The sequence below is a fragment of the Molothrus aeneus genome, chromosome 9 (genome assembly GCF_037042795.1).
Source record: "Molothrus aeneus isolate 106 chromosome 9, BPBGC_Maene_1.0, whole genome shotgun sequence".
Lineage (NCBI taxonomy): Eukaryota > Metazoa > Chordata > Aves > Passeriformes > Icteridae > Molothrus > Molothrus aeneus.
The window spans coordinates 29,126,520-29,151,117 of NC_089654.1; the positions used below are offsets into that span (position 1 = coordinate 29,126,520).

Consider the following 24,598-nt stretch of genomic DNA (forward strand, 5'->3'; position numbering starts at 1 on the left):
GGTTTCTAGCTCTCTATATTCACATGGGAACATCTAGCTTAAAAAGTCCCTACGTTTAAGCAGCGGGCACTCAAACTGGTTGAGGGAACAGAGGGGAAAAAACCCAAACCCTGCAGTGACAGAGAGTTCCTCTCCTGTTTCCACAGAGCGTTGTCAGCTTGTCAGATTTCAAAGCCCAGCTGATGCTGCAGGCTTTCCCCACGAAGATCAGCAGTTTGCTCTTTCTAAAGGTGGGATACAGCGCTGGGATGCTCCTACAGGAGAATCCCCCACCCCCTGCCGAAACGAGAAATTCGTGTCCCCCGTCTGAAATTTGAAAATCCACCAGCCAGCTGCAAAAACCACTCCTGTCCCTAATCCTAGGCTCCTAAGAGAAACATGAAACTATGCAACCCATAACTTAACTCTCTCCTTGGGAATCCCAAGCTACAACATTATTTGACAGCATCCCAGCAGAGCTGCTCCCCTCCCTCCCTCCCTCCCTCCCGACCCCGGGAGCTCTGCGGCCCCTCCTGGGGGGACCACGCTGGGCTCAGGAGGTGAAGTAGGAGTTCTGCATGGAGTACAGGTGGTCGATGGGGTTTCCCACTCGTGCCTGGAGAGGCCCTGCATCTGCTGTGCCCAGGAAGCAGTCCCCCAGGTTGCTCAGTGAGGTATCGTCGCTGTCCAGGTCGTGGAAGAGGGGCTCGGCACCTTGGGAAGCAAGGAAGGGACAGGAAGGGTTCAGAGCCTGCTCCAGCACCTCCACAGTGCCTGCTACCCCCAGCTTTTCTAGTGATGCCTTTGGATTTCAGCTGTGTATTTTTCAAATCTTGCACTGCTTCAGTGTATAGCTCTGTACTCCATACAGAGTGTCAGCTGCTGTCCTCACATTTTGGTCAGAAAAATGATCCTTCTGGGCCTGAAACTCAAGGACACCCTACAGCCTCAGGCCCTGAAAAGTATGAACAAAAGTGAAATGGAGAGGAGCAAATGGGGGGAATATGACTTCATTACCTGAAGCTGTAATTGGAGGATTAACCCCTCATATGTAAATGGACAAATTTATAATTGTCTGAAAAACGGCTGGACCATTGTCCATCTTGGGTGTAGCCCCTTGGGGAGGCTTCATCTATCTGCCCTTAATGTGCCTGAAGGCCCTTCAGTAAATATCTGCTTTTATTCTTTCGTCTGGCCTCTGTTTTTAGGTCAGCCCTAAAAGGCAGCAGTAGCACAAGGCATTTAGGAGTGAGGTGACCCCACCACAACCCAGCATCTCTTTGAAGGTGAGAGGGCAAAGAGAGCATCCCCAGAGCCCTACCGTAGGGGTGCATGTGGTCTCCGGGCATCTGGGGCGGGGTGAGCCCCTGCCGGAAAGGGTCGGAGCCGTAGACGCTCTGCTCCATGCCCAGCAGCTGCTGCTGCGGCGGGGGCAGCGCCGTGTAGGGGTTCAGCATCCCCTCCAGCCCCGGCCCGCCGCCGCCGTTCGTCTGGGCTGCAAGATAACATCCAGAGAAGATCATTGGCTGCTGCTTCTTGGGCGGCTGAGCTCGGCTGAGAAGCCTGGAGAGGGCTGGAAGATGGGGAAAGCCGAATTGTCAGGGGGGTACCTGAGCTCAGGCGCTGCGTGTTCTGCTGGTCCTGCTGCTGCTGCTGCTGCCTCCTGGCGAGCTTCTTCATCTGGGAGAGAGGAAAGGGGAAAAACCAGAATGAAACCATCCCCTGGCCAAAGCCAGGAGGGAGGGAGCCCCAGCAATGGGTGCTGGCAGCCCTGGTACCCACCTTTGCTCGCTGGTTCTGGAACCAGACCTGCACCACACGGACGCTCAGCCCCGTCTCTGCCGCCAGCGTCTCCCGCACCTGGAGAGAACAGGGACAGTGTTCCCTCAGCATGGCAATGCTGGGATGGCCCCAGCCAGGGGAGAGAGTGATGCATCTGACTCCATGGGTACCAGAAGGCTGATTAATTACTTTATTATACTATATACATTACACCTAAACTGAATCTGCCAAACACTCACTCTGCTCACACTGCACAGACTCTTGTGACTGTCACCCAACAGTCCCGACACACACACACACACTCCTGGCTCTGACAGGCCAAGGAAACAAAACACCATCACTTTGGGTAAACAATCTCCATGTTGCATTCTACTTTTGCACAAACACGGGCACAGCAAGTGATAAGAATTGTGTTTTCTTTCTCTGAGCTTCAGAGAACGCAAAACCCAGAAATATTTTTGGGAAGAACTGTGCCTTGCTTTTCTCTGTGAAGAGAAATGTGGGGCTGCATCTCAGCCCACTCAGCTTTTCAGGAAGGGTCAGATCAGCCAGGGCAAGGCCATGCTCAGCACCCAGCACATCCCCAAGAGCTGGCCATGAGCTCTTCTCCCCATACCTTCCTGCAGGGCTTGGAGGAGACCTCAAACGAGGCCTTGAACGCCCTCCGCTGCTGCGTGGTCAGGATGGTGCGAGGCCTCTTGGGCCGTTTGTGATCCTTCCCGTCCTCAGAGCCCTTCCCCGAGGCCTGGCCCAGCTTGCAGATGCTCTCCTCATCATCACTTTTGCCTAAGGATGAAATAAAAGCAAGTCCTTTACAGAAAACAGGCGCCACACACCATCTCCAGCATGGTCAAAATAATGTGAGAGATTTAAAACAAGCTGGTGTTGGTGGGGATCTTGTTCTGAGTGTGTGAGAAGCTGAGGTTTGGGAGTGGGGGAGAGCTACTGGCACTTGAAGCCTGTGACTGCTCAGCCAGCAGATGTGGTTTTGGGTTCTTCTTTTCCCCAACAGTCTGAGCAGCTGCAATGTGAAACCCTGGGACAGCTGATTTTCCCTCCACCAGAGCCAGATCTCTGCCTGGTTCACAGGAATTTCCAGCCAGGCCACAGCTGGGGACACATCTGGACAGAGTCACACAGGTCACATCATCCAGGTGAGGGGCCAGCAGTTGTCAAGGACCCCTGTGCCCCTGGGGCTGTCCCCAAACCCAGGTGGAGACAGAGATTGGGTCCCTCTGCCCAGGCAGACCAGGCTGGGGAGGTCAGGGTGATGGGTGGGCAAGGATGCTCAGAGAGGGCAAAGTGTTAGCCAAGACCCCTCACCAACACCTCCTGACCTGCTCTACCATGGAGGACAACTCCCTTCAGAGCACAGACTTTAATTCATACATATAAGGGGCATACATATTTATTCATACATATAAGGGGCATCTTTCTGCCTGTTATTTCCTTCTTTCTGTGGAGTTTTAAATCTCCCTGGACAGAAACCCAGGGTCTTTCAGCCTTCACTCCTCAGGTACTCACTGTGATGTGCTGCCCCACTGCATTCCCAGGCACTGGGGTGGATCTCCCTGCTGCTCTCCACCACTCAGGGCAGGAACTGCTCCAGGAAAGTGGACAGTGCCTCTTCCCAGCTCTCCTCATTTACTGCACCTCCCCTGCTGATGACCTTGCTTGCTCAGCTGCGATGCAGGTTTGACAGCACCTTCCCTCTGGCTAGCTGTAAATCACTCACAGCCTTTTCCAGAAAGCTCCTTCAGTGTTCATCTGGGAATGGCTAATGGAGCTGAGGTGCAGGTTGGATATGGATGGGGCTCTGCAAGGCTTTGCTTGGCCCAAGTCCATGCCAGGGCTGCCATGGCTCTGGGAGAGGGGGATGTACCAGGGAGTGTGAGCCTGGCTCAGGGTACTTCCTGGGGAAAACAGGCCAGGTCAAACCCCATGGCAAGGGCTAATCATGGATCCCACACAGCAGGAAAGCTTCAATCCAACAGCAGCCCAGGTGGGAATGAGGAAAGGCAGGAGCAGATCTCCAGGCTGAGGGGAGGCAAAGATCCCAGAGGAGCAGCTCTCAGGCACCAGTTACCTCTCCTCTCCACACTGCTGGGCCCTCTCCTGGGTTCCAGCCAGGAGCCTTTCCCTGTCAGTGGGCAGGGAGAGCTCTTTGTGCTGGCAGTCCCCAGAGAGCCAGGAGCTGGGTCTGGCCCCAGGAACCAGAGCCTTGCTGCTGTCCAGCTCCCTTCTTGCTCACAGCACACCCATGACATTCCCACACCAACAGGAAGGACAAACTGATGTTTCCTTGCATGTCCCAGCCCGAGGGATGCCACACTGGAGCAGGTGTGAGAACCCCAGTGAGGGAGGCCCAGGCTGTGGGGCTGATGGGGCTGAGCAGGGGCTCCTGCTGCTGCTGCTGCTGCCTCCTTCCCAGTGCCAGGTCCCTGCTCTGCCAAGCTGCTGGCTCTCCTGAATGCTGAAGGAGTTTAATTTTGATGGAAAGGTAAAGATTTTTACAAATCACGGGAGAAGGAATGTCAACTGGTCCATGAACCACCCAAGCATGAGGTCAGCACCCCACTCCTCTCCAGCCCAGGAGGGACAGAGCCACAGGCTCATAGGCTCCATCAGGTCCATGATGCTCAAAACCCTCTCCAAGGGGGAAAACCCGCTCAGAGCAGCCTCTCCAAACCCTCCCCCCACCAACACCTGCTCCCCAAATCCCTCCCAGTGTCAAAGGGAAAGAAGGAAAAGTGAAGCCGGATTTGGCGGGGTATTACTTTTAATTAACTCTCCCTTTCAAGCCTTTCCCCACTGAGGAGGGGGGAGAAATTAATGAGTGTCTGGGGCTGCCCTGACGTCACCTGGGAAGGGGCCGGGGCCATGGATCTTGTGGATCTTGTGGATATTGTGGATATTGTGGATATTGTGGGGCTTGGTGCCCCCGCTCCGACCTGCCGAGCCCACATCCCGCCGCCGGGGCCGGGACATTCCTCGCCCAGGGAGGATTTAGGGAGAGCAGGAACGTTAGGACGTTTTTAATTGGAAAGCAGGGTCCTCTTTCAGAGGGGCTTGTTTACTCAGGCTGGGCGGCGGAGGCTCGGGGGAGGCAGTAATTGAAGCGAGGGTTTGGGAGATTACAGACAACATATGGCTCGCTTTTTATCTCTGCTTTCTCATAAAGTGGCCCTTGGTGTGCGGGGGCCGGGGGCAGGGAGGGAAGGAGAGAGCCTGGGGGGCTTCAAAGCAGCCAGGGGGGGACAGGGAAGAGGCTGGAGGAGCTCATCACATGCTGCTGGTGAGGGGCAGCCGGAGAGGGGACAGCACTCTGCATCTTCTGGACATCACTGTGCATCTCCTGGACATCACTGTGCACCTCCTGGACACCACTGTGCATCTCCTGGGCACCACTCTGCATCTCCTGGACATCACTGTGCATCTCCTGGACATCACTGTGCACCTCCTGGACACCACTCTGCATCCTCTGAACACCACTCTTCATCTCCTGGGCACCACTCTGCATCTTCTGGACATCACTGTGCATCCCCTGGACACCACCCTGCAAATCCTGAACACCACTGTGCATCCCCTGGACATCACTCTGCACCTCCTGGACACCACTCTGCATCTCGTGGACACCACTCTGCATCTCCTGGGCACCACTCTGCATCCCCTGGGTCTGGGGGGAGCATCCACGGGGGATGCATACCTGGGCTGGTCCCTGCTGTGTCATTGTCCCCAGTGTCCCAAGACAAAGCTGGGAGCCACCAAGAGCAGCCAGGGACAAGCTATGGGGTCTGTGGGGAGATGGCAAGGGCCGGGACCCCCCAGTCAGAGGCTGCCAGGCCATGTCAGGGGCTTTGGGTTGGGTTTCTGATCAGCCAAGGGCTTGCCTTGCCCTTTTGACTCCCACACTGGCCCTTCACATCCCTCAGGTCTCAGCTGGAGTTTCCACCAAAATAAGTCTTTCCCCTGGGGGTTTTTGCTAAGCTGAGGCTCTTGGTTTGGCTGGAGCTGCTGGAAGTGGGGCTGGACCACAGGCTGATGAGTGGCTGGGGAGGAAAAGCTCCCCAACCTTTCCCCAAATGCCCTTTTCCCCCACTAGGAACAAACCCAAACCATTGTGGCTGATTTGCTTTCTCTTCCTCATTGGTTCCTATTTTAACTGAAAAGGTTTTGTATATCCCAGAGGAAAAAACAGTAATTTTTCAATCAGTTAAGGACTTTCCCAGGGCTAAGGGAAGAGCCAGTGCCAGTGGGCTGGGTCCTCCTGCACTCCTGCCTGTCCAGATCCTCCAGTGCTGGACCATGACTCACCAGCTCCCCACAGCCACCTCCTCCCATGGAATCACTCTGATTCTTAAACATCACTACTGTTAATTGCAAGGAGGAAGGACTTCTTTGTCCTGAGCAAGCAGGGTTGCAGGGCTCACACAGAACCCACACAAGCAGTGCTGCAGGACAGAGGGGCTTTCACTGCAGAGGAGCTCAATATTAAAGAGAAATACAGGCTTTGGGCAATTTTTCCTCCCTATCTATGAAAACCACCCCTATCCCTTCACAAATCTTCTCCCAGTTACAGCATTCCAGTGACAGAGAGCACCAGGTTTTGTTGTGTCCATGCTTCACACCTTAACCACACACTCCTAATCTTGATTTCTACTCTTTTTAAATCCAGTGCTTTGCTCCAGCAGGAAAAAGACAGCCCCACTTGCCCCCTACCACAGCTGCTGGCATTTTCCAGAGCAGAGAATTTCCAAGGTAAATCCTTTCCCTCCACAAAGCAGCCTTTTCCCCAGTGAGGGATTTTAAGGGGAACTGAGAGACTGCTGAGGAGCAGGGCACTGTGGGGATGGTGTTATCCTGAGGATTTTGGCTAGCAGATCATCAGATCATTTCCACCCTCCCACTCCCCAGCGCTGGGCTTTGTCTTCCTGGGAAACATTCAGGTTTGATTTGCATTGAGTGCAGATAACATATTTTAATGCTGGTGATGCTCTGGGCAACCTAACCTGGCTGTGACACCCTGGCTGGAGCAGGATGCTGGCCCCCTGCCCACTTCCAGCCACAGGGCCACCTCTCCTGCAGCCCCCTTGGCTCTGCAGTGTCCCCACAGTGTCCCCATGATGGGTCAGCAGGCTGGCTCTGCCCATCAGCTGCTGGGGACACAAGGTTTGTAGGCTCCCTGCTGCCAGCTCATGTTTCAGCTCTGTGCCTCAGTTTCCCCTTGTTATTAAAAGGGGTGACTACAGCAGAAGCAGCTCCCTTCTTGTTCTCAGCCTTTCCAGGGACAGGAGCAGGGACAGGCAGGGACACTGAGGCACAGGGCAGGGACAAAGGTTTAGCTCAAGGTTTAGTCAGTGGCCAGCTCTCCCTCCCACATCTGGGGAAGCTGCACAGGCCAGGAGCACAGACTCATCCAGAAATGAGCCTTATGAGGTGGGATGGAACACAGAGCATCCTCCAGCCCTCGCTGCTGAGCTCCCTGCTCAAGCCCTCACCACCGAGGTGCCTGGAGGACTTTACAGAGCTTATCCCCTCAGACCAAAGGGCAGAAGTTCAGAGCAGCGAGCCCAACCCTCACCTCCAGAGCCCTGTGAGGGGCCTGGCAGCGGGACCAGCCAGGGAGTCCCTTACCAGAATCCGACAGAGCCGGGCTCACCAAGCTCAGCAGCTCCCGCTCCTTCTCGTAGTCGCCCTTACAGAGCAGCTGCCCCTCCTTGAGCACGAACTCGTCTCCCTTCTGCAGGCGCCGCTCGCAGACGCAGCAGCAGAAGCAGTGCAGGTGGTAGACGCTCTTCTGGGCGCGCATCACCAGCTCGCTGGGCGCCACGGCCTCCAGGCAGCCCGCGCACTTCACCGCGAACAGCCTGCGGGACGGACAGACCAACAGACACGGCTGAAGGGGTCAGCACAACCTCTTTGCACACCCAGACCAACAGACACGGCTGAAGGGGTCAGCACAACCTCTTTGCACAGCCAGACCAACAGACACGGCTGAAGGCGTCAAAGCAGAACCTTTTGCCACATCCAGAACAGACACGGCTGAAGGGGTCAAAGCAGAACCTCTTTGCCATACCCAGACACGTCTGAAGGGGTCAAAACAGAACCTTTTGCCACACCCAGACCAACAGACACGGCTGAAGGGGTCAAAACAGAACCTTTTGCCACACCCAGACCAACAGACACATCTGAAGGGGTCAAAGCACAACCTCTTTGCACACCCAGACCAACAGACAGGTCTGAAGGGGTCAAAGCACAACCTCTTTGCCACACCCAGACACGTCTGAAGGTATCAAAACACAACCTCTTTGCACACCCAGACCAACAGACAGGTCTGAAGGGGTCAAAGCACAACTGTCGCAAACATTTCTTCATTAAAAATCCTTTCTTAGGATTTTTTTCCTTCTGAGAAGCTGAGAGGCCTCAGAAACAAAATGTAAACAATGATTATCTGCGGCTGGGGAATGCAACAGGTGGATCTGTGATTGGTCTCATGTGGTTGTTTGGAATTAATGGCCAATCACAGCCCAGCTGGCTCTCTCTCTGTCCGAGCCACAAACCTTTGCTGATTCATTCTTTTCTATTCTTAGCTTAGCTAGCCTTCTGAGCTGAAACCTTTTCTTCTATTATTTTTAATATAGTTTCAATGTAATTTATATAATAAAATAATAAATCAAGCCTTCTGAAATATGGAGTCAAATCCTCGTCTCTTCCCTCAACCTGAGACCCCTGTGACCACCATCACACACAACCTCTTTGCCACACCCAGACCAACAGACACGTCTGAAGGTGTCAAAGCAGAACCTCTTTGCCACACCCAGCCCGCTGTCACGCCCTGCAGGTGCTGGGACAAGGCATGGGGCAGCCATGGCGGGGAGATTGTCACCGTGGTGTTTTATGATAAATCTCTTCGCTGGGATTTTTCTCCTGAGAAGCCTCAGAAAAGAAATGTGAACAATAATTATCTGACTGCTTGGAATGTGCTCTGGAGGTTTGTTGTACTGGGGAACAGTCTCTTTTTCTATGTGTTTGTCCATCTGATGTGTCTCTTGGAATAAAGAGAGAACGTTACCACGTGGAGAAGAGCACTTCTGATATTTTGCTTTCTTCTATGTAAGACCGTGTGGACTGGGGTCAACAGCCCACAGACTATTGACCCTATTGTCAATGGTCCAGAGTGGACCCAAACAGCCCATCCAGACATGGTCTCACAGAGATTGTTTACCAACAGGTGGATCTGTGATTGGTTCCATGTGAATTGTTTTTACTCAATGACCAATCCCAGTCCAGCTGTGTCGGACTCTCTGGTCAGTCGTGGGTTTTTATTATTCATTCCTTTCTAGCTTTCTGATGTATCTTCTCTCCTATTTTAGTATAGTTTTAGTATATAATATAATATAATATAATATAATATAATATAATATAATATAATATAATATAATATAATATAATATAATATAATATAATATAAAACCAAATAATTGATTTATTTTATCAATAAAATAAAATAAAAAATCAGCCTTCTGCGAACTTGGGAGTCAATTCTCATCTCTCACCTCATCCTGGGGACCTCACAACACCACAACAGGGAGATGGATCAGCACAGCAGTGCTGTGTCACCCCCTTGGAGCATTGAGGGGCTGGGGACAGCGCTGCTGGCACTCTGCAGTGACAGGGACATGCTCTCAGTGCTGCACAGTCATCCAGTGCCAATGGGGGGTGCTGCTTTTGGGTCAACTTCAGCAGTTTTGGGGCTCACCAGGTGCTTACCGTAAATGTGGGCAAGTGATGAAGAACCCGACGCCCAGAAAACAAAGGTATCAAACCCAGCAGCCCAGGTAGCACCAGCACAAGACAGCATCAGTTCCACACGGGTTCTATCCAGTCAACTCCCCTTTGTCACCTCCCTCCAGCTCATGCCAAGACCCAAGGAGATGCTGGAGACAGCAGTGGGGTCAGGGAGTTCATCCGTGCCTCTCCACGAGCACCCACAGAAAATATCCCCACCCTCCCTCACCCACAAACCACCCCATCCCTCTGGCCCCATCCTCACTTGCACAGGAATGGACATACAGGAGTGTCTAATATATCATAAAAATCAGAAATTTCATAATAAAGATCATAGCATAAAAATCAGAAACAAATCAGGAATGTCTAATATATCATAAAAATCAGGAATTTCATAATAAAGATCATAGCATAAAAATCAGAAACACATCAGGAATGTCTAATAGATCATAAAAATCTCCAAGACAGCAAATCTGGGGTTAAGGCCAGTGCCAGACTGAAGACTTGATGTGTCAAAAGGAAAAGGAAAAGCTCAGCTTGTTCCTTGACATTGATGTGACAGCGTTTGAGGCATCCCTAATTAAACTGTTCCCAGGTTTCAAGACTCTGTCTCTAGACTTAAAAGCCAATAATAATAACAACAGCAATAACGCTTTAGGTTGGAACAGAGCTTTTCTTTCTCCCAGTTTAAATGTCCCTACTGAGAATGATCAATGATTTACAGCTGGGGGAAACTGAGGTGAGAAGAGCAGAGGTGGCAGCATCAGTGTTGGCTTCAGAGGCACCTGGAGTTAACCTTAGGCCCAGATATTTTCAGTAAATGGGATTACCAACAGAGATGTTTGAAGGTATCAAACCAGAACTACTTTGCCACACCCAGATATTTGAGTTCTTGGCTTGGACATCACATAGAAAAAAAACCCCACTGTTTACCCAGCCTTGTCCGAAATATCTGTGGGAACTGGACATTATTATTCCCCTGTCTTGGTGACTTTGGCCTAGAAAGAGAAGTCAAAAGTCAGCACATATCCTGCAGAGGTTACCTCCGAGCTTTCAACCCCATCTTTTTTTTTTGGCTGTTCCTAAAACCCACATAGGAAATGTGCTGAACCAGCCCCGTTCTGAGAAGCAGAGGACCAGATATATGCAAAACCCTCATGGGAAAACCACCAGAAAATGGGGATTGTTTGCAAAAGTGCCTTCTTCCTCCCAGGTTTTTCCAAAAAAGTGTTGGCAAGCACAAGGGTCTGGTGCAACACTCTTCCCATGCCAGCCAAATCCTGGGCATGCTCAGCAGAAAGCAGCATTCCCAAAGAAATAGGAAAGGGGTGTTATAAAGCTTTTATAAAACACTGTCATCACCATACAAAGTGGGAAATCATCAAATAAAATGTACAGGTTAGGGAATTCATAATTGCCATCAGTAGCTTTTATTTTTCTACATTCAGCATTAATTCCCCAAGTTTACCTACAACTGCCTGTCCCTAAGATGTGTTTCCAACATCCCTGTGACTGCCCTGTGAAGAGAGGGAGGTGCATTCCCTTGAAAGCATCCCTTCTGAAGGGTCATTCTTTTTCTTCCTCCAGCTCAATTATACACTGGCTTGCATTAATATTTCTGTAGTCACTTCATCTTTAATTATGTCTCTTTTATGTCAAAGTGGAGGCTATTTGTATTCGTCTGGCAACACATTCTCATCCTGTTTAAATGATGTTTAAGCCCTACCTGTTGGGATTACCAACTGCTCTCAGTAATAAAATATTGATAAGATATTACATTACTGCCAGCTAATCTCCAGGAATAAATGTGCCCAAAATTTGTTTCCCAGGCACTTATTAGAGAGCCACAAACCTCTGCCAACCAGGCACAGCAGCACCACCCCAGCAGTGGATGTTTCCAAGCCCAAAGGATGCTGCACAGCAGGGAGGTGTGAGATTTAGGTAAATGGCTGCCTGATATCAGACACTGAAAGCCATTCCTAGGTCGCTGAATAAATGACTTTATTTCCAAAGCAGCTCCCACTGAGGGATGCTGTTCAGTCCAGGTGTCTTTCACTGCCCAGTGCAGGACTCCCCCATCCCTGGGCAATGTGAGCTGCAGAGAAACCCCCATAAAACCTAAAAGAGCTCCTTATAAACACACAGTAAACTGAGACCTCAGGCACTAAAAGGTCACAGGCAGAAAAAAACACAGGTAGCAATGGAGAGACAGCAAAGGGTCCTGTTGGTGTCTCAGCTCCCCTGAGATCAGGCTGTACCCTTGAGACCCAGACTCCAGCAATTAATTTAACATTTTAGCCTGAGTGAGACGCACCAGCCTGGATCCACAGAGGTTTTCCTCCATCTCTGGGACCTTCAGCTCCATGCCCAGCTCTCTCCTGCTTCACTGATGGCATTTTAGGGATGCTTTAGTTCTCAGTAGGGTTTTTTTTTTTCCCTCCATAACCTGTGGTTCCAAAGTTAAGTCAGGCCTGACTGGGTTTGTTTAGGCAGGTGGGAAGCTGGCCAGAGCACCAGACAGGGAGATTGGGATGCTTGGTGGAGAACCAGACTGGCACCAGCAGCTCAGCAAACACCTCACTGAAGCACTGACAGTGAGTATTTGTAAATAAAACCAACACACTCAGCTTAGGAGGAACTGGAACAAAAAGATAGTGATTTGAGCAATTTTTATCACCACACATAGACTTTTGTGTCTGATCTTAAAAATATTCCTATTCTTGGAATATTCTTGCTAGGGTTGCTTTTTTGATCTTTGTTTTTTTGTTTTTGGGGTTTTTTTTAAGTTTAGGTCTCTTTTGAAATGACAAGCTCCAGTTTTGAAGCTGAAAGGGACTGGTGGTGGCTTTCAAGAAAATCTTGAAGCAAAATATTTGGGCATTTCCAAAAGCTCGACATTTCTGTCGGCGTTAGGCATATCCCCCAGGATGCAGCCCCACTTCTCCATGCCCATTCCTCCTTCCCAACAAAGCATCCCAGACCTCTCCTTTGGGGTTTCCCATCCACTCAGCATCACCCAAACCTAAAAAATACCAGCACAGGGCCAAAGCCACCTCTGGGATGCTCATCCCATGTCCCCTCCCGATGGCCGGGGTGCAGCCCTGGCTCCAGCAGAGCCACCAGCGCCTCTTTCCCCATTCCTGTGGGGGTGACAGGCTGAAAGGGGCCGTGATTGACGGGCGCTTCCCGGCTGCTGTCTGTCTGTCTGCGTGCCCCGCATACAAAGGCGGCCCCGCGGAGCCTCCCGGGGCGGGGACGCCGATATTGAATCGTGACGGACAAATCTCAATGGCTGAGCTTTGGGCTGGGGCTGCAGGGAAGGTGAGCTCTGCTTGCCTCCCTGCCTGCTCCAGGAATGGGCTGAGAGGGGCAGGGCAGCCCCTGGGTGACCCTGCATTGGCACCATCCATGGGGATGTTGGGTTTTCCAACACACCTGCCCCGCTCGCCCCATGCTGTGAGTTTTGGGTTTTCCAACACACCTGCCCTGCTCACCCCATGCTGTGAGTTTTGGGTTTTCCAACACACCTGCCCCGCTCACCCCATGTTGTGAGTTTTGGGTTTTCCAACACACCTGCCCTGCTCACCCCATGCTGTGAGTTTTGGGTTTTCCAACACACCAGCCCCACTCACCCCATGTTGTGATCACAGCTCAGGAGAAGCCTGAGCAGGTCCTGACCTGACGGAATCCTGGATGCTGAGAATTTTAAATTTTCTGTGCTGAAGGGCACAGAGGCACAAGGAAATACTAAACTGGCATTGACCAACCTGTCAGGAGGTGCTGGGAGCTGCAGCCTGGCCTGGACCTTTGACCCAAATGCCTTCTCCCCAAAATGTTTTTACTCTGCAAATGCTCTTATCCCCCAAGTGCCATCAGCCTCCAACAGCCTCACTCTCAATGGTCCTTGCCCTTGCTTCCAAGCAGCCTGGCATTCAGAGCCATGAATCCCACCAAGGCCACGATCCTGGCATGGGGATGAGCCTAGGATCAGCCCAAGGGGTGCAGGAGGAGGCTGGCAGTGAGTGCCAGCAATGAGCCACAGGGAGTGAGGACTCTGAATTGAGTTGTCTTGGCACTTGGTCATCTTCTCACCCACTGCCACTCACCCCAAGGGGGGACATCAGCACCGGGTCCTCGAGAGGCTGGCAGTGGAGAAATGCCACTTTGCTGTCAACCCTGCACCCCTGGCTTGGGAATGAGCCACTGCCCCACTGCTGCTGGGCTCACATCACCCTGTCCCTGCTCACGCAGCCAAAGGAGGAGGCAGAGGGCATGGACCATGGCCAAGCAGCAAGGGGGAGGGTGGCAGTGAGGGTATCCCCCAGCTGCAGCCATGGGGCACCCCGTGGATCCTCGGCCCTGGCAGGAGGGATGCTGACACCACAGGAGCGACTCAGAAAGAGCTGAGTCCATCTCAGCACTGTGGAGAGCAGGCTGGCACATCCTGGGCATGGGGAGCATCATCCAGAGGGCGACTCCACACCAAGGATCACCTCCAAACCCACACTGTGTCTGCAGGCTCCCAAGCTGATGGAGGAAAGTGCCCACAGCCGCTCTCACTTCCCTCCCTGTGCACCCCAAGCCCTCAGGGAGCTCTCTGGTGGGACAGGGGAGGGATGTTTTCCCCGGGGCTCTTCTCCTGACCCTTCCCTGTCTCCCAGCTCCCTCCCCCCCGAGGCGGACAAGTGTTCGCTTTACTGCCTGGCAACGGGGCCGGGGCTAAGCTTGCTAAAATATGAGTGTTTTTTGGCTGGAGTACCAGAAGGCTGCAGTCCTACAGAGAGAAAAAAATTGAGCACTCCATGCCATGGCTCCAGAAAGGGGGAGAATTAGGTTTCACACCGAGCAGGCTGGACCATGGCATTCTTTAGTTAATGCTTAACAAACGCCCAAACAAAAGCAGCCAACTTCGCTGCATGTTTGTAAAATGTATTCTCAGCAGATTCAGGTTTATTGGAGAATTCGCTCGCTCTGCAGCAAGTGGCGTTTTCCTTTTTTTTTTTTTTCTTTTCCCCTCTCCTTTAATTTCCCTTCTCCTCCCTCCCCCCCAGCTCAAGCCCTTCTCATTCCTGCTGCCTGAATGCATCTTCCAACACTTTGAGGGGACATGGCAACCGAGCTGAAACGGGCTTATTTCACCCCAGGGGCTGATGTGAGCTTGCCTCCATGGCCCTGGGGTGCAGGTTCTCCCCAGGGTTCAGCTGAGCTGCTGCTGCCAACAGGGAACAGGGAGCCCAAAAAGCCAAGATCTGGCCTCTGGCAGATTCACCAGGGGTGAATCACTGATTCACTTGGCTGGTGGCTGTATGCTCCGAGAGGCCAGGAGAGCAAGGAAGGGAGGAGAAGCCCGAGAGTCCTATTTTTGGCACTTCTTCACCTAAGCCAGCTCTCCCAGGGTCCTAACCCAGGGGTTCTACCCCATCCAGCATCCCACTGTGCCATGAATTCTCAGAGAGCCCATCATGGCAGAGGATGCCAATAAGCACAGCTTGCTCCCAAAGGCAGAGCCAGTATCGGGTGTGGAGGAGGGGGCAGCCCCACACAGGGACCCAGAGGCTTTGAAGAGGTTAAATTATGGGGTCTATGGCTCCTGCTCTGATATAAGGACCTGAGCAGGTCCCCCCCAGGGCCTGCTCCCTGGCAGAGGACACCAGTGAGGAGGGACACGCTGGGGAGCTGCTGGCAGAGAGGAAAGGAGGGGAAGCAGAGGAGAGGGGGTGATGCTGGGCTGTTCAAGCCTCCTTCTGCTACATGGGAACCATCTGAGCTTTCCCAGGAAAGGGCACCTTCGCCCCTGACTCCTGGATGGGGTCCAAAAGTGGTCACTTAACACCTCCTGGACCCTCCAGAGACCACGGCAGGGGCACTGCTACAATGATGGGGTTAAGTAAACAGACAAACGAAGCCTTCCCAGTGAGCAGCCGCTGCCAAAACACACCAGCAGCCCTCCCTGTGTCCAAGTAAAAGGTGGAGCAAGTGCACATCTTCCAAGGCTGCTCTGTGTTGCTCCATTTCTGATCAAGGACACACTAATAAGACTTTCACCAACAAGGTCCTCCAGCTGCTGATGGCTCTGTCCCCCCTCCAGGAGCCAGATAAAAATCCTGTGCTTGATGGCAGGAGTGGTCAGAAAGTGATCTCCTGAGCGAGGCCAGAAGGCCAAGACCAAAATGCTGATTTTCCTCGCCACTTCCCTAAAGACCTGTTCTTTTTGTGTACCCCCATCCTCAATAACAGCGTGCAGCATCAGACAGGGACTTGGTTCCATTCCAGCACTGATGAAGAACCAGGTTGTAGAGGCACAGCTATGAGGGGGAGAGGCATACACAATCCCACAGCCAGGCCCAAATGCCATCCCAGCGAAGCCAACCCAAGGATCAATCCCATCCAGCCCACAGCCCAGCAGCCCTGCATCCAAGCAATGCATCTCCCACCAAGCTGAATTTTGAGCAGCGACCCCCCTCATCCCCCCCCACCATGCCCCCAAGAAAACAAGGATAATTGAAAAACCACAATATCACTAGTCAAATTTAATATTGAGAGTGAGTGAGCGGGAGCCAGAGGTCAGAATTAATTACACCCCACCATATTTCAGCACGCTGCCGCAGCTCCGTGTCCTTTCCTTGGGGAGCAGTGCTTCCACAGAGAGGTCGACAGACATTATTAGAAAGGACTGATTTAAACGTACCCCCAGGAGCTTTTCAGCTTGTCTCTTCAGAGCCTTTGTTTGTACTGAGATTAATGGAGAGGCAAATGATGGAAAAGCAAAGTCACCAGGAGCAAGAGGATGTGCCATTGCTGCCGCCACCACCCCGATTTGGCTGGCTTTGTGAGCGGGGCAGGAATAACCAGGAGAGAAGGAAACGCTGCTCATGTCATTCATTTTGTGGGTAAAAATGTGAAGATCTTGAAAACTATTCTTTTTTTTTTTGTTTGTTTGTTTTCCAAGAAAAAGATATCCCGGCTGAAACCTCCTGCAGGCTGGCTTTCCTACCCCTTTGGGGATTTTACACACACGCTGGTTTTTTGACGTGCTGTACCACCGTGGGGGAAGGAGTTATTTTCATTCTGCTCCAGATTAATGTACTCCTCTTGCAAGTCATTATATTTGTTTCTGATTTTTTTTTTTATAAACCTCCTGTGATGGAAAATTAATACAGACACAAACCAAAATTAAACCTTTCTATTTTCCATTCAGATTTTCAAACAGAGAGTTACAAAAAAAAACCAAAACAACCCAAAACAAAACAACAAAGGAAAGATAGAGCATTCCGATTAAACAGAAATCTCATTCCTTGGGCACAGCCAATTCTTTACTGGTTCCAGCCCTCAACAACCTGATCCACATGCAAGTGAGCCCTGCTCCAAGCAGAAGAAGGACCGAGAAGATTTCCAGTCCTTTCCAGCCCCAGCTCCCTTGTGAGACCACAAATTCACCTCCACCTTTCTACCAAAGCAATCAGGCAAATCCAGGGGACTGAGTTCAACACCTGCCTGGACCCTCAAGTCCAACCTCACCTTTAGGACCCCCCAAACCCCAAATCCCCCAGTGCTCCCCTGGCCTTGCCAGGCTCTCCTGGAGCATCCGCACCGAGGCCAGTGCGGGTGCGCAGGGTCCAGCCGGGAGCCTCGGCTGCTCTCCAGTCTCCTAGGCTACAATCAAGGCTTGCCTTTCCCTTTATTAAACAGCAACCCCACGTTCCCCCCAAGGGCTTTGGGAGCATCCAGGGATGGGGCTGCAGGAGCTGCCGTTTCCCAGGCGTTTAACATTCACCGGGGCTGTTTGCGCCCGACGTGCCGACGCGGCAAATTCTCATTAGGAGGCGGCCAATATCCTGTGGAGCTTCCCGGCGCTCCGGTGGCCATAAAAATCGCTGGGCTGTATAAAAGCTAAACAGAGTAAACTCACTTGGACACAGGGAGCAGCTGCTTCGGAGCAGCTCGGCAAACAGAGATCGGCGGGAGCGCGCCGGGCAGGGAGATAGCGCTCGCCCGCCCCGCTTATTTCTTGCCTTATCTTTGATTTCCCTCACCCTCGCGCAGGGTTTTGCATAAATATCATCTGCGTGTGTTGTCAGGTTGTTGGGATGGGGTTGAGGGTTTGTTGGGGTTTTTTTTCCCCCCGCCCCTCACTCAGCAGCATCTCCACAATGGGAAGCAGCTGCTGCGGCTAAGGGGCTGCTCCGGAGCAAAAGCTGCGCTCGCATGGAGATATCTCAGAAGAATCATCCTTCATACATAGCTCCGTGCACTAGAGAGCACTATAACATGTGTTTCCATGAAGTTTGTTAACTGCTCAGCTAAACAAGCATGCTGGAAATGCCAGAGGAATATGCTCTGGAATGAATGGAAATACTTGTCTGCAAAGACATTAAATTTAAGCCATCTTTTTTCTCTCTCCCCTCCTCGCTCCGCTGAGCTCATGTTGCTGCTGTCTCCTGGTGTGTGCTCTCAGAATGGGAGAAACAAATGTTTGGGGTGTGTTTTGCAGCCTCCTGGCACTGGAGACAGGGATGAGATAACAGATGAGGGTACGTGGGGGCATTTCATGCCATCAGTGGTCTGTGGATGCAGAGCCAGTCCAGCAGCTCATCCTCCGTGATCCCTGCAAGAGATCTGCTCCCAAATGACATCTCACGTGTGGAAAATCAGAGCTCTGCCCTTCATGGGCCTGACATCAGCTTCTGGGAGGTACAGAGCATCCTAGAGGGGCTCAGTCTTACAATAAGAGTGATAAAACCTCAGGAAAATTTGACTATAAAGAGTTCAAAATTTTCTTGAGCTTCTCTAGAGCTTTTTTCCTCTTCAGTCTGAGGAAGTTCACATTTTTAGCCAATGTTCTCTTGAAAATTCAGCAATCCACCAATGCAAATCCAAACCTCTCTTTGACTTCTGTGTAGTGAATGCATTTCAAGGTGATTCCAGTAGCCCCCAGAAAAGGCTCTGACTGATGCCAGTAAATGACAAGACTTCTCAGATCCTGACACCAATCAGGAGGGTCAATGTCCATCACTGGGGGAAGATGCTCAAAAGGCTCCAAAGTGGCCTGAAGATGCTCAGGACTGGATCTGGTTAAGAGCTTCCCCATAAAATTATTTTCCTTTGTTCTACTTGCTCTGTTTTATACATATATATATATGTGTGTGTGTGTGTATACATATATGTGTGCATGAGGTATGTTTCTCTGAAAAATCTTAGCTTTACACAGAGATTTTTAAATTCAGCCACGAGCCTAAGTTCAAGTCACACTGCAGGGCTGTGCCCAGGGATGCTGAGCCATCTGGCAAAGAGGGACTCGGGTGCTTTGCTCCATCCAGCCAAAGCCCTGGCTGGATGCCATCTCACCACTCCTGACCTAAAATGTTTTTCTGGAGCTTTTTGATCTAAAAAACATCTATTTTCTTTTTTTTTTTTTCCCTTAACCGTTTGTATTTTCACACCAATGAGTGCTGAGGCACCGGAATGTCATTCCAGGCAGGAACTACTGATGCTCTTTCCCACACACCCCTCACATCCCACAGCACCCACAACCCTCCCAGTGTGTTCTCATCACCAGACAAGGCTGAGCAGGTGGCAGCAAAGAGCAGAGACCCCTACAAGAGGGGCCAAGGGTGCAGGGACACCCCTGTCCCCTGTGCCACCCCCGGGTTGATGCCACAGTCATAGCTGCAGGGCTACAGGGACAGTGCCCAGCTTGCCAGGCTACCTGAGACAGGTCCCAGTGCTGCCAAGGCAGCAGGATGAGCTTTTGATGAATTAGATGGCAAAAGCAAACATGCTTTCTCTAGGAAACAGTTTCCTGCCACTCGTCTGCTCAGGGTTATCGCAGCATCGGGGGCAGCAGCCCTTCCCAGCAGCCTCCCTCGGCCGTGCAGGCAGGATATTACTTTGTTGCTTATTCATTTTATTGCTTCTCCTTTCTAAATATTTGCTTGGCAGGGGAAGGATTCCCTTTACACCGTATCTGTTCTTACAGGTCAATTGAATTTCTGGCGCTCTCAATCCCTCTTTCCCTCCAATTGCATTTGCAAAACAAATATTGATTGTACCAATTAGCTGCGAACCCCTCGCAGAAGATATCCCAAAGCCTTCATTCAGGAGAAGACTCTCCCAGCCACTGGGATGGGAACCCACTGCCAGGGTGGCAATGCCACAGATTCCACCCCCAGAAGCCAGAAATGTCTTCAGGTAGGAGGTTAGCCCTGACCCACTGACAGGTTGTTGCTGAATCACATCCTTTAAATGAAAAAAATTAAAGGTTTTCCCTCAAAACGTCTTGTGCAAACCCAGGGCACTGGGAATATTTCCCTGTCTGCTCTGGGGTGCCCTGACCCCCAGGGCAGCACTGACTCTGACCCTCATTCATGGAGAAAGTTTCCCAGACTTCAAGATAGACTGGAATCCACAAAAGTGTGGAATAGATTATAGAGAGCAGTGTAGGTGTGTCACTGGGTGAAAAATTTAGGATTTGGGATTTTTAGTGTGTTGTGGATGGAAGCAAGATGGAGGGCACAGGGTGTCATCCTGGGTTTCTTCTTCATGCTGCTTCTTCCTTCTTCTCCATGGGATTGGGTGGCATTTTGTAATTGGGCAGAAAAGTCCTCATTAGGGGCTCTTTGGGATCAGTTATTGGGTAAAAAGGGAAAATAATCTGGGTATCAGTTCTTAATTGGATAGTTTAGTCTTAAAAGACCTTGTACCAAGAGATTGTTGCCATTTTGTGCCTTCTAATGAAAAGCTGCCCAACTCACAGTAGTGAGACTGTTTTACTGATAAGAAATAATAAACACCTGAGTCTGAACATGAACTAGCATCTCAAGTGCCTTCAATCCAGACCCAGAAAAACCAACAACTGGGACCCCTACAACATCTTTAGGGTTTGCCTGTGCAGTGCTGGGCTTTTCTAAGCTGCCCCACCAAAAGCAACAGGCACATCCAACCCAAGCTTCATCACCCTGATTTCACTGCTCTGGGTTTTATCTGAGACTTCCTTCAAAGGTTTTGTGAAAATCTACAACTGCCACAGGGAGAAAGGAAAGACCCCTGGGTGGATCAAACAGCCTTAAAAACTTGCTGGGTTTTGCCCTGATGAAGCCTAAACAAATGTGAAGAGAACGAATGAGATGAGTGGATTGCACATCCACGGCGGGGACCCTTCACCCTCGCACACAGAGCCACCAGCCTATGGTGACCCCCACCTTCTGCCAGCTGCCACAGGGACAGGGATGGCAATGCCAGCCTTGGTGTCACTCCAGCAGGAGCTGTGACACAGCCCCACAGCTCCCAGCCCACCAGTGGCCACTTGCAAAGCGTTCAGAGCACACTGTTAAATGTGTCCTGCCTGTGTCAAAAGTCACAGCCCGAGGCAAAGGCGCAGGGGGTGAGGGATGAGCTGATGGATGAGCTGATGGATGAGCCATGGAGGTGGGACATGGAGCAGCAGGACAGGGGATCACCCTGCTGCAGCAGTGCAGGAGACACTCTGGGCACTGACAGCCACTGGTCCATCCCAGTGAGGATTCCCAGGCTGCCAGGGATGCCACGCTTTGAAAAAGCCTCTTTTCCCATGTGCCACCCTCAAAACAATGCTGCAAATCCCAGAAAGCAGGGAAAGCTCACGTTCCTCTCCACATCCCCTGCAGCCCAGGGAAGGCAGATTGCCCAGCCAGCCCTGGAGTGCAGGACTAACCCAGCATCAGGGAGAAATGCTTTTCCCCCCCAAAACAGGGATACTCTTTTCTCCACATTTCTCTGAATCACAGCTGGGGGAGTTCAGGTTCCCACTGAAGCTCTGGGGTAAAATGAGACAAGAAGACAGAGCAGGGCCCCCCATACCAGGCCAGGGTACCCATGGGGGGGTCAGGTCACCCCAGCAGGCTGGGCTGGGGATGTATAAGATGCTGACACACAAATATGAGCCAGTCCCATCTGATGACAGCATGCACACATCCAGCATCCCAGGGTGGAGGGTGGGAAGCCGATGCCTGGTTAGAGAAAGGAGGGACCAGCCACAAACCACTGATGCTCCTCTGCAGCTTGGACAAGCATGAGGCTGCTTGGCTCTGTGTTTTGGGGCCAGGCCCATCTCTCTGGTTTAAAGCAGCTGAACTGAGCCCAAAGTCTCATTGAGTCAGCCTGCCTGGAGCTGGTTCTGCCACCAGGCTGTTTCATCCCAACATGAAGCCAATGTTCCCCTTTGTGGCTACAAGGAACTCAGGGCCAGAGAGAGGAAGCAGCCCCCCGGTGCTGCCAGCTCCCAGCATTTCACTAGAAATGGGTGACAGTGAGTGCTGGAGGCTCTGTGCCCCCATCTTTTCACTTTTCCCCTGATACCACCTCCCATTTTAAACTGATCTCCATGGGTTGCACCAGGAATGGGAGCTCTCAGGCTGGCCAAGTCCCACCAGCTTGGAAACGACAACACAGAGGCAAAAATCTTGGTATTTACCCTCAATCCATGTCAAATGACACGATGGGCAAACCAAGGTCAGGAGCAGTAATTTGTTTTGCCAGCCTGTCTCCCGGAGCAGAGGCAGCCTGAATCCCCCTCCCTCGCATTAAGCAACACGTGTGCCCCATTCCCTGCTGGTGGCATCCCTCAGAAGACGTCACCATGGCACCTCCCAGCCCTGCTGAACCCTCTAAAGGTCAGCACCAAAGGCATGTCCACCACATATGGTTATCAGTTCTCCATGGGTCCATCCATCCCTCCCTCCACTACAGCTGGGTGAACAATTCACAGCGCATAAATTTATCCAGCAGATCTCAGCCCACGTGCTGTTTGCTAACAGTCTGTAGAGAGGCCGTATTTTATCCCTTTGGGTTTCTTGGCCAGCACTCAAGCTCCTGACCCTGATTTATTCGCAATCGGTCAAGAGCCACATTTCATCTCCGCAGGCCACGTCTGCACGGAGCTATTCCGAGCACGTGGCTCCGTGTCCCGCAGCAGAGCCAGGGGGACACCTCGCCACAGGGCAGCCCCAGCTCCCTGCAGCACCTCCAGGAGGCAATCAGGGGGTTTGGGTTCCAAAAGAGGCTCTGAGGGGGCAAACCCGGGGCCGGGACAAACCGTGCCTCCCGTGCGCACGAAGGCGCTGAGAGCTCCAGACGCCGGCCTGGGCTGGCTCCCTGCCTGTCCCCATCCCATCTCCCCATCTCCTGGCCTACCTCTCTGCCTATTTATAGCCATGGGAGACCTTTGCACAGTGCCCCAGCAGCCAGAGGGGTGAGTGAATGGGCGGGATGGCAAATGCCAGCCTTCGACTTTCCAAAATCCTTCCCCCTCTGCTTCCCAAGGGAGCTGCCATGGAGAGCCAGTCATGGCCCTGCCTTTGAGACAAAGCCTTGGGAGCAGCTAGGAAGTGTCTCTCAGAGCTGCACCCATCACCAGCGTGGCCCTGGGGGGTTTATAAAGCACCCTGGGCCAGGTCTTTGCTAGGGGAGCAATCTCACTCACACACGTGAAACCAACCCAAAAGGTGATGGGAGAGGCACAGAGGAATCAGGGAATTCAGGGAAGGCACAGAGGAATCAGGGATTCAGGAAAAAACAGTGAAGCATCAGGGTTATACTGTGAAGGATCAGGGGTAGCATCAGCCCTATCTGACATCTTCATTGGCAATTGCAATTAGGGACTAATTACCATGTTAATAACATTCGTAGAAGATAATAAACTGGAGAGGATGGAAGGGAGCAAAGCAATCTGAAGGGGACCCTGGAGAGATTTAAAAAAAAAAAAAATAACAAAGGAAATTCAGCTTGGAAAAATGCAGCTTCTGCAGTTCAGGGAAAAAACATCCGGAGCAGATGCTGCGGGAGGAGGAGGAGGAGGAGGAGGAGGAAGGCGGGAGCAGGGAAGCAGAAAGAGGCTCGGTGTGGGAGCACAAGGGAAGGCAGCCCTTGGCTGCATGGCTTCACCAGGCAGTGGGAGAAGGAGCAGCACCCCACGGTGGCACAGCATCCTGCTGGGCTTTTCTTGTAGGAACAAATAATGTCCTGAGGAGAACCACTGAATTAAACCCGGCTTCAAACCTGGAGCTGTTTCCCCTCTCACACACTGCACAGACACCTCCCCTCCTGGCCCCCAGGTGGATTGGGCACGCATGGGAAGGTGGGAGGTGGCAGAGCTGTCACCTTTCCCCTGGGTGGGCAAGGCAGGGGACAGCAGTCGGTGTGCAGAGCATTCGTGCTGCAAAAGGAGAGCCCCCACAGCCCAGCTGGACATGGGAGCAATTCCTCTCCTCCTCTGCAGAGCTCCAGCTCTCAGTGCTCAGCCTCTCCTGGCCAGCATGATGTGCCACACAGCCCTGTGTTCCCTGTGAGGCTGAAGCCCCCCCTTGTCCCCTGTGTCCCCAAAGCCCCCAGATCTGCCTGTGACAACTGCCCGTGACTGTCTGATGGGACATGGGGCACAGGGGGACCCTGAGGGTGGCACACCTCGGGGATTCCAGTCCTGGCTACACTTAATAGTGAAATGGATGGAACTGTTTTCTTGTTAGAAAATCCTGTAGTTACTCAAATGACCAAAATGAGGTAAGCAGAGTGCCTTTCTCCCAGGGATCCTCACAGACCTGCTCCTCCTGGCACAAGCCACGTGGGAGCAAAACCAGGGAGGATGCAAGCACTCACAGCTGGGAGGGTGGTGGGGATGGAGGGTGCAGCCTCTCTCACACTGCTCTGGCTGTCCCAGGACACACAAAGAACACTGCATGAAGCACTCAACAATCTCCATCTCTCCATTCCCATGGCAGGAGGGACTCTGCCCATCCCAGAGATGCAGAGGGTGAAGAGGAGAGCTCAGACAGGCTCTCCTGATCATTGCAGCTCCTGGTGCCAAACAAAAAGCAGCAGCCAGCAGGACTGCAGGAAAGGGCTGGGCCCACTAAAACCACCTTCATCCTGGGACACAACTGCTCCTCTGCCTCTCAGCTGGAGCCCTACAGCACCAAACTCCCCAGCTGGGCATCCCTGGGAGTGCCTGACTCCTCTCCCAGTGCCTGATGATGCAGGCAGACCAACCAGGACCTGAGTGGTGTCACTGGTGACAAGG

General features: G+C 52.1%; 1 protein-coding gene across 2 annotated transcripts in view; it reads right to left on the minus strand.

Annotated features, from left to right (window-relative positions):
- Window positions 1–532: 532 nt before the first annotated feature.
- The window catches only part of LMX1A (LIM homeobox transcription factor 1 alpha), a 44,063-nt gene continuing 19,997 nt past the window's right edge, over window positions 533–24,598 (minus strand). For both annotated transcript variants that reach the window (XM_066555928.1, XM_066555927.1), the window contains exons 3-8: window positions 7,396–7,628; window positions 2,378–2,547; window positions 1,762–1,839; window positions 1,590–1,659; window positions 1,301–1,474; window positions 533–693 (exon numbers count right to left, since the gene is read on the minus strand). In XM_066555928.1, the coding sequence (XP_066412025.1) occupies window positions 533–693; window positions 1,301–1,474; window positions 1,590–1,659; window positions 1,762–1,839; window positions 2,378–2,547; window positions 7,396–7,628 (886 nt within the window). The remainder of the gene's footprint in view (window positions 694–1,300; window positions 1,475–1,589; window positions 1,660–1,761; window positions 1,840–2,377; window positions 2,548–7,395; window positions 7,629–24,598) is intronic.